Source organism: Maniola jurtina, chromosome 14 (assembly GCF_905333055.1).
Source record: "Maniola jurtina chromosome 14, ilManJurt1.1, whole genome shotgun sequence".
NCBI classification, from domain to species: Eukaryota; Metazoa; Arthropoda; class Insecta; order Lepidoptera; family Nymphalidae; genus Maniola; species Maniola jurtina.
Genome location: NC_060042.1, coordinates 7,697,944 through 7,708,209, shown reverse-complemented (window position 1 = coordinate 7,708,209; position 10,266 = coordinate 7,697,944). Strand labels below are relative to the sequence as shown.

The window sequence follows — 10,266 nt, the reverse complement described above, 5'->3', positions numbered from 1 at the left end:
TGAGTGACAGAAACGACGAAGCTTTCTAAAGTTTAATATTTACCGCCGGGTACTGACAAAATAACACAAAGCACTATGCGGGTTATGTATATAAGTTATTACTTTGTAGTCTAGTGCAAGGCAGAAAAAGCACCAGATGATTTTAAAAAGAAAACCATTTTTCCTGAAGGTAAGGTACTTAGGTACCAAATTATTCTAAAAAACTTTTAGGGCTGCAGGACTAAAACATTTTTTAAGATTTTGTTTTAGTTTTTAAGTAATAATATGATGTAGTAAAAAAAAAATGAAACACTCAGACTACTAAAACGCACGCTACCAACAGCTCAAATGTGGTATTGCCATTCGTTGCGACCATAATTGCACGGGATTGAATCGCTGCGGCAGTTGCTGTTTGCGTATACGGCTTCATCGTTGCCGTTTACTGGGAAATTGCATGTCTACCTCGTTACTGGTTTTGCATATTGCCAGAATGGAATACGAAACAGGAATCTCGTGCGTAAACTTTTTCTTTTCTCTGGACATTGAGCTTGAAGTCGGTAAAAACTAAAAATATCTTATAATAGGTGCTAGATACCTACTCGTACTGTAAAATAATTGAATTCAATTATCTTTTTTCAATTTTGGTTTATTTTGCAATTGTTAGGTTCTGGCAAATTCTACCTTACGGCAAGCTCACGGCATTCAATAATACAATAAACCAGCTATGAATACAATCTTGTCATCAAAATAATATTATTATAATATTTTTACACAATATAATATCTATTTGAGAAGTAATAATTCTAGTCTAAGTATTCATTTGCTATATCTTGTCAGTTATATTATAGTCATTAATAAACGAATTGTTATCGTCGCTGTGATGCAATTAGGTACTATTGTTTATTTGCATGTCGGTTTAATCTAACGGCCGAGTGTATTCGGTCTAATATTATAATACTAAATTAACGATGTTATATTCCTGCGCCCGTCCTTGGAAAGTTCTACTTATAATCCAAATTCAAAAGACCGAATTTGAAAGCAGGGTAAAGAACGTGTTTGCTGGTAGATTTCCCAAAATCTTACGCCCAAATAACATACTTGAAACAGCTACGGTTTACAAGAGTGAGTAAGGTAGTTAAAAGATACTTCAAAAGTATGAGCTATTAACTTGATACCTACTTGCAATTTCGTCTGCATGGATATGTTTTTGAAAATCTCTTGGGGACTCTTTGATTTCCCGGGACATAAAATAGGCCTATGTCACTTTCCAGTTTGATTTCCCGGGACATAAAATAGGCCTATGTCACTTTCCAGTTTGATTTCCCGGGACATAAAATAGGCCTATGTCACTTTCCAGTTTGATTTCCCGGGACATAAAATAGGCCTATGTCACTTTCCAGTTTGATTTCCCGGGACATAAAATAGGCCTTCACTTTTCAGGTCCTACTTACGTACTTAACCAAGGTAGGTTAGTTATTTGTTGTTGTTGTAGACTTGATTTTTTGTTACATGATTTTGTTGGTTAAACTTTAGAGGCACAGTAAAAAATAAGTATCGATTTTTAATAAATATGCACGGAAATTCGATTAACTTCGCCCTAAATCATTCTAAATAATTCTTGGTTAAGTAAACCAAGGTAGGTTAGTTATTTGTAATGACTGTTGATTTCTTGTTAAGTACATACTTTTGTTGGTTAAACTTTAGAGGCACAGTAAAAAATAAGTATCCATGTCTAATAAATATGCACGGAAATTCGATTAACTTCGCCCTAAATCATTCTTAAACCCGTAAAAGTTAATGTAATCCAGCTAATTTATTCATTCGTGCTGATACGTATAAAACCAACGGTGCGTTAAATTCCAATAGGAAATTCGATTCAGCTTAGTCGATACGTGCGTAGGGGTAATTAAATTTATGTAATTGGATAAAATGTAGGGATGGGACGGGACGGTAACGGCGATTGTCTGTCTACCTTGACGATTTCCTGTTTAGTAGTGAAATTATGCTAGAAGCGGTAGCGGTATTACTAATTTTAATAACTTTAATTTAAATTAATAATTTTAATAATTTAACTAATCTAGTCAATAAATAAACCAATTCGAAGAAATAAACTTGAATATAAATTTAAATTAAAAATAAACAATACTTACCTACAATACCTAATTATAATAAATTAAATCTAAATCTCATCGAGAGTGGAGACCACCGCGGGCGAGGCATTTTGTACCCAAGATTCTGGCAGCATTATACTTTTTTGGTTGGCCAAACTAATTCTTGGTCCAAGATAGCTGGCAGTTCTTATGTCCCCGGTTAACTCGATGAGTTAGGCACGTATATTGTAATTCGAAGATTTTTACAAAACATCTATTTGTTTTTTTTTCTGGTTTATAAAATAAGAAGTTTATATTAAAACGTTTAATTATGGGCCTGCTAAGGAAGCTCGGAGTCAATTAGCAGGGATGGAAAGAGCTATGCCCGAAGTAACTTTACGTTCATAATCAAATTACCTACCTTTGAGGAAATTCTGTACCTACACGAAGCAGAGTATCCGGAGCAGCTTTATTGACTTACGAAAATAAAGAATAAATACTGCTGAAGTAGGTAAGTATTTTAAAATTCCCGTGGAGACTTTTTGTGAAACGGATGGCCCCTTAAAAGATAAGAGACAGACACACAGATAGATAGACAGACAGACACCAGATCAGAAATAGACAACACTTTCGCATTAATAAAATACTACTTAGGTAGGCATGGATATAATGAACATCAAATATACCTAGTTCAGTGGAAACACACAGCTTATAAACCATTACCTACCATTTATGTACGTTCACAAACGGAATGCCAGATAATCTCGGACACAATTTCGTGGCTTCTCTATTCCTTCCGCTTTATCCTATATGTATTTTCTTTTATACGTAAATCGAATCATCGGCGTAAGCGGAAATGAGACGAAAATACTTGGAGTAGGGACCTACTATAATGTTTCGCCTCGTTTGGTTGTAAGTAGGCGTCCGTTCAGAATCGTACAAAATAGTCTACAAAAGCCAATACCTAGTTACATACTTATTTTTCAAAAGTAAATCTCTGCTGGATCTTGTTATTTTATTAACCCCCGACCCAAAAAGAGGGGTGCTATAAGTTTGACGTGTGTATTTGTGTATCTGTCTGTGGCATCGTAGCTCCTAACTAATGAACCGATTTTAATTTAGTTTTTTTTATTTGAAAAGTGGCTTTATCGAGAGTGTTATTAGCTATAATCCAAGAAAATCGGTTCAGCCGTTTGAAAGTTATCAGCTCTTTTCTAGTTACTACTGTAACCGTCACTTGTCGGGGGTGTTATAAATTTTTAATTTACACTTGTGAATATGTCACACGTATAGTAAGAGCTGCGTAGGTAGTACATGTGGCCTAATATTATAACTAAGTATCATCCATAAAACACGAAATAAAAGCAAACTCACTATTTTTAGAGTACCGTCGACGTAGTTACATGCCACACGGGAGGGTTCTTTTAAGATGCTCGCTAAAGCATCCAGCAAGTCTCTTTTCTAAAAATAAAATAAGAAACAATTTTTTTTTGTAATGCATATTAGTCGAAATCTGAGTTTATTTATTTCGGAGCCCTACGCAAAACCCGGAAACAAAAATGATAATTTCCAAGGAAAATTCAACTACCTCTTCCTACCTTTTTCATAATTTATTAAGTTGCTCCTTGTATCTAGTCGTTGTATGATAATTACAAGTAGCTATGTAGGTTACTTCTTGCTATAATTCAACTACCTTAATAACTTAGTATGAAATCAAGGAATATTTATTAAACACGTCTTCCCTTACGTAAAAAAAAAAAAAAAATTCAATAATATATACATAATAACAGAAACCCAATTGCTTACATAAATACACGCACACGTATACTACGCATAGTAATTCATAATTACATTCTATAAATATCCTATACTACTTATAGTTTTTATCTAATTTTTATCTACATAGAACAGCCTGTATAGTGAATAAGTCCGGTAACGAGCTGGCTAGCATCGCCTCGGTGCCGAGCGCCACAAATACCTACCTAATGTTCGTGCGCTGTGCAACCGAGTAGGTACCCTTCCTTGCATAATATAATATTATCTTATACCGACATAATATGGTTTTGAGTGTACTGAGTAGTCTCACCCGTATATCATACAGTTAATTTTTAGAGGAATGTGCAGCGCCCAGACAAGTCGCCAAGACTTCAGGGCGCTAAGAATTCAATGTAAATAGTTTTAGAATATTGTAAATACAATAAATAAATAAAAATAAATAGAGTGGGGGGTGACTCTCAATTTGGGAAAAATGGTAGGTACTTACCTACCATCTTTTTCATAAGATTCTCTGCGAAAAAGGATAGCAATACTTTAGTCTTTAAGGCCTGTCCACTTAGCTTAGTTTAGAGTTATAACATAGGTACCTATCTAAAACCGAATAAGAATCATTGTAACTGAATTTCCGACTGTCAAGATTACGCCTCATGACTGCATTTGATATTGTCTTTTAAATACTGCCCAAGCAAGCTCTCTAAATCCATAGAAAATTGTAAAACGAACCGATAACAAATGATTAAGGATAAGGAAGTTTCGCGTTTTCGTGTTCAAAGGAATTAATTTAAGCACCTAATGCTACGCAGTTCCTTTTATGACACGACAGACAAATGGTCGCTATTTATATACTTCCCTTTATTAATTCTACTGGTAGAGTTGTCATATTACTAGAATAGCAATGTTCCGCAAAGTGTACTTAAATTAACATCATAATATTGTCATTCAGTCAATTGGAGCTATACTAGAATAGAATCATGAGTGGGATTGGACTTGCTTTTATTGTCTCTGTCAATAAACTATATCTTTATCATTATTATGTAACTTTTGTGGTGACCATGGATCATGGTAGTAACGTAACAAAAGTAAAAGAAAATAAATAGTCATGTAAATTGATTACTGATTCCAATTAGTTACTTTGTAATTATTCCGTAGGATGCTTTATTGACGCAAGATGATTGAAGTTTGCTGCTCCATGGTCGCAATTCATGTTCAGTATGCTTAGTATGAGATTTTAGATTACACCAACGTTAATAGAATTCGAATGTCAAAACACAACAGTGTTAGAATAAAAACGGGCCTAAAGTTTTTTGATTTAAACCGCTGATTTTACTTACACAATGTTTCTGCTTGGAGTGCTGGCTGCAAATGTATGGACGAACTTGAGCTTCAGAACAAGGTGTTTAAGATCCATTTAACTTTAACGTTAAAGTGTTTCGACAATCGAATTCTATGAACCTTGGTGAGATTTAAAATCTCGTACTAAGTACAGAGAAGTTAGCGGTTTGCCCTTAAAAGCGTTTCGAAAGGGGATTATTCAAATCTTTTGTACGTGGAAAATATAAAGCAACAGGCTTATGATTGTAAAATTCTAACGGACTTATAAGCTTATTTTATTAATTGTATTTGTTTTATTGTTGTTTCCATTCATAATAAGGGTGATTCTGATAACTAAAAACGAACTTTGTCGCGTAATAAATCACAGTGAAATGAAATAAAAACTAATCAGTTGAATATCGGTTGTAGGTTACACAAATCTCTAAGGGCTAGATTTAACTTTAACTGACGAATAAATTTGGCATTTGATAGATTTCCACTAGAAAAACTGTCAAAACGTCGAATTTATCATGAATTCAAACATTACTTGCTGATTGAAAAATCTAAGCTAAAGATACTAAGAGTAAGCTAAATTCTAAAAGCTTACTGCTATCCTCTTCACACACTCTCCTAGCAGAAAAAGGTAGTCCTACTTTTAGATCTGTCAATTTAGTTTATTTTAGAGGCCTTAATATGTGCACAACTGAATTAGCGCCGCTCCATGACCATAGTTTTTTAATAAAGACATGTTGTTGTTAACTTTATGAAAAAATATTTCTTAAATTTAAGTAAGTAACTACGAAAATTCAGATAAAATCAACAAACATCGCCAGAGTTGATTGTTTAAATTTATACTGAGCATTTATTTCAGTTTCAACATTTGCATTAAAAGTTCATGTAAAAATTAAAATGTACCTACTTGTGTTATTCAATGATGGTGATGATCAGTGTTTAAATTTAATAATTAGCCTTTATAACCGAGTTATCCAGTAATTAACTACCAAACAATGTGATATTACTGAAAATGAACACTATTATTTACAGCTGCTACCAGTTACCACCATTAAGGGGCCAAGCCAACAATGTTAATACGGGATGAGGGAAATTATGTCATATTCTGTTATTACATTAACTGGCTTCGGCGAAAAATAAACATAAATGGTCTATAAAATCTACCTTCTTACTGGGTGAATTATTCAGCTGAGCCTCGTCGTGTTGTGTTACGATCTCAGACGAAATTCATCCATCTCTGGTTACGACAGTTTTCTAGATTTATGAAAATTCTTACATTAATTAGATTATAGTCCTTAATCTAAGCATTAAATACTTAGATGGGCTAATTTCACCAACGTAAAATAAGTTTTATGCAAAAGTAAATTTGATATTTTGGAAGTTTCTCAATACAAAAACTGTTATTACTCATTACGCCCAATTTATTCTTCGCTAAGACGGCACTCGAGTTTGGTGAAATCTGCCCTTAGGCACATAATATTCTAGATACATCATTGACGGGGTCTCTACCTGCAGCAATGAGTGAGAGAGAGATTAGTGACAGGTTGTTATGGACGAATCCATAAATAAAGGGTAGGGGGTAGGTATACCTTCGATTAGCTATATAAGAAATATACTGAAAATAAAGTCAGCCGGCTACGTCTGTCTATTTGATTATGTCATATCATAAGCCTACCTTTGTACCTACGTAATGAAAGTAAGTTTAGTGTTTTTGGTTTTTGAAGTCGGTTTTATTTTTCTTTTGAAAATTTTTTATTTCACAATTTTTAGTGGCCCCACTGTACTATAATATGCTATGCCCAGTTAAAACCCTACTGTTTACTAAGCTATTACAGTGATCGCGAGCAATTTGCTCTTATCCATTGAGGAGTTCTGTTCTCCATCTCCGAAGATATTCATCAGATCTTCACCAAATTTATATGGGACCACCTGCACAGTATACCCTTTCAAACAAAAAAAAATATTTCCAAATCGGTCCAGGGGCCTTTGAGTAATCGGGGAACATACATAAAAAAAAAAAAGATCCCGACGAATTGAGAACCTCCTCCTTTTTTGGAAGTCGGTTAAAAATAGTACGAGCATCTCAGGGAATAGGTACTTACCTACGAAGAAGAGATGGCGTTCTACAAATGTGATCCAATCCAATCCAATGTTCTGTTTAAACTTTTATGTGTTCACTTTGGATACATATCTATTATGTAGCGTACCTATATCTACTTCTTTTTAACCCCCGACCCAAAAAGAGGGTAGTTATAAGTTTGACGTGTGTATCTGTGTATCTGTGTGTCTGTGTATCTGTGTATCTGTGTATCTGTGTATCTGTCTGTGGCATCGTAGCGCCTAAACGAATGAACCGATTTTAATTTAGTTTTTTTTGTTTGAAAGGTGGCTTGATCGAGAGTGTTCTTAGCTATAATCTAAAAAAATTGGTTCAGCCGTTTAAGAGTTATCAGCTCTTTTCTAGTTTTCTTGTAGAAAAGAAGGTTACATAACCGTTAGGTTCATAATATTATGTCAGTAGACAAATGTCAAGCTGTCAAGATGGACGTTGCCTAAATACATAATTATTTATTTGAAAATGATGTTTTGGAAAACTCAAATACTTTGGATCGTCGGGGGTGTTATAAATTTTTAATTTACACTTGTTACATAATAAACACGGTGAAGTTTTTGAGATTTTAGAGGTTCTACACGCCAAAGTTTATAACTTTTATACACGTTAGCATACGACAAAAAGTGTAGATAAACCGTGTTTTTTATTACCTAGTAGGTAAAAGCCTTGGTTTAAAGAAAAGGTAAGCTCGCCCGTGTGTAGCTGGGGTGAGTCAGCTAGTTAAAAATAAAACCAAGTTTTGTACATAAAGCTTTTACCTACACCTGAAGTCTACTTACCCTCTGACATAAAAACGTTAATATTCAACGCAAACAACTTTGGGAAAGTGTCGTAAAATGTTACATGTGTACTTAGGCCACGATATCGTCACGATGTTTTACAGTTCTACGTGACATTTGCTCGGATTTTGGGTTCAAACTTTTTGATCTTTGCTTATCAGTGTAAAATTATAATGAAGGCGTATTTAGATCTAAAAAACACATTTTTTGTGAGAGTTTCTTTACTATCACTTCAAACCACATTTGATCTCTGATGGATAGTCTGTAGGTACGCCCTGCATCCTATCCGAATCTAGAAGTCGAACCCTAAAATCTGATTCGATGCATTGCGTAAAGAGCCTGTACCTATAATACTTTGGTATTATTCACTGAAATGTAGTATATAGAAGTAGGTACACAAGAAAAGGTGCGCCATAAAAAGTGACAGTATTTTTGTGTGCCGATTCAAAGCACTCTACCAAACGTATCGGAAATTAAATTGTACCGGGAATGATGTATGTTGACTATTTTGACAGTTGTCTCATCAGTCATCACTAACATTTAGTTCCGAGTAAGTTCACACGACGCTGCTATCAGCGCCAAAATGTAATCAAAAATCAAGTTGCTTCAAAAACAGGTCGGCAATAGCAAGTCCAGCGTACTTGTATCAGTAAAGGTCAGTGCCAGATTAATATTATAAAAGCTTATTGATAACTATTTTTGATAGTTTTCATGAAAAAAAAAACTGTTTCTTTCTGAAAATATTTATACGTCAATTTCTGAGTATCAATTTTGGCTTTTTATTTTTAATAGTTATAATGTTTGTATTTAGTAAATTACATTTGCTTGGTTATATTCAGTAACAGTACGGAAATTTAAATAACAATGGAACGAGCCAAAGTAACTTACTGTACTGATTTGGAAAAATCAGTGATAATAAGCAACTTTGAGCGACGTGGCTGGATCCAAGTGAGCCCCGAAGATGAATGGAATTTCTATTGGTCCTTCACGCAAAACTGCCGCACGATTTTCAGCATAGAAAATGGATACAGAATGAACGACAACCAAATAATAAACCACTTTCCAAACCACTACGAACTTTCTCGCAAAGATTTATTAGTGAAAAATATCAAAAGGTATCGCAAGGAACTAGAACGCGATGGTAATGCTTTAGCCGAAAAAACAGAAGTTACGCTACCGAATGGCCAAACCGTCACACGCTACGTACATTTGGATTTCATACCCGTTACTTACGTACTGCCTGCCGATTACAACATGTTTGTGGAGGAATATAGGAAATCACCGCAGAGCACTTGGATTATGAAACCGTGCGGAAAGTCCCAGGGAGCTGGAATTTTCTTAATAAACAAACTTTCGAAACTAAAAAAGTGGTCGCGCGAAGCCAAAACCCCGTTCCACCCGCAACTAACCAGCAAAGAAAGTTATGTAATATCGCGCTACATTGACAATCCGCTTTTGATTGGCGGCAAGAAGTTCGATCTTAGATTGTACGTTTTGGTCACTTCGTTTAGACCGCTTAAAGCTTATTTATTCCAGCACGGTTTTTGTAGATTTTGCACGGTGAAATATGATAGTAGCGTTACAGAATTAGACAATATGTATGTCCATCTGACTAATGTTAGCGTCCAGAAACACGGAGGTGATTACAATAGCTTGCATGGAGGTAAAATGAGCATACAAAACTTTAGGTTGTATTTGCAAGGGACAAAAGGACGTTCGGTGACGGAAAAGCTGTTTGCTGATATGCAGTGGTTGATCGTTCACTCTTTGAAGGCTGTTGCACCAGTGATGGCTAATGATCGACATAGCTTTGAATGCTACGGTTATGATATTATTATAGACGATGTTCTGAAGCCATGGTTGGTTGAAGTGAACGCATCCCCTTCGCTTCAGTCGACTACACACAACGATAGAATACTAAAATACAAATTGATCGACAATATAGTGTCGGTCGTTGTGCCCCCAGACGGTATACCGGATGCGAGGTGGAATAAAGTTCCGACCGAAGAGGCTTTGGGCGACTTCGATGTTTTGATCGACGAGGAATTAATAGAGAGGGAGGACGCAACTTTGCGGAACAGTAGGTTCAATCGATGCAAATCGTGACTTTGCGAAATGGTTTTATGCAAAGTGTTTCTTGAACCAAATTGAAAATGTAACTACAATGGGATATTAACAAAATATAACTACTACTTACCTAATATTA

The 10,266-nt window shown here is 35.0% G+C and overlaps 1 protein-coding gene across 1 annotated transcript; it reads left to right on the top strand.

Moving 5' to 3' along the window:
* The first annotated feature begins 8,809 nt into the window (after positions 1–8,809).
* Positions 8,810–10,266, top strand: LOC123871593 (polyglutamylase complex subunit TTLL1-like). The gene has a single exon (XM_045915476.1). It carries the CDS (start codon positions 8,925–8,927, stop codon positions 10,164–10,166), a length of 1,242 nt encoding a protein of 413 aa, XP_045771432.1. The 5' UTR covers positions 8,810–8,924; the 3' UTR covers positions 10,167–10,266.

What these genes read in the sequence shown, in the direction of transcription:
- LOC123871593 (XM_045915476.1), top strand. Translation starts at nt 8,925, where the DNA reads ATGGAACGAGCCAAAGTAACTTACTGTACTGATTTGGAAAAATCAGTG.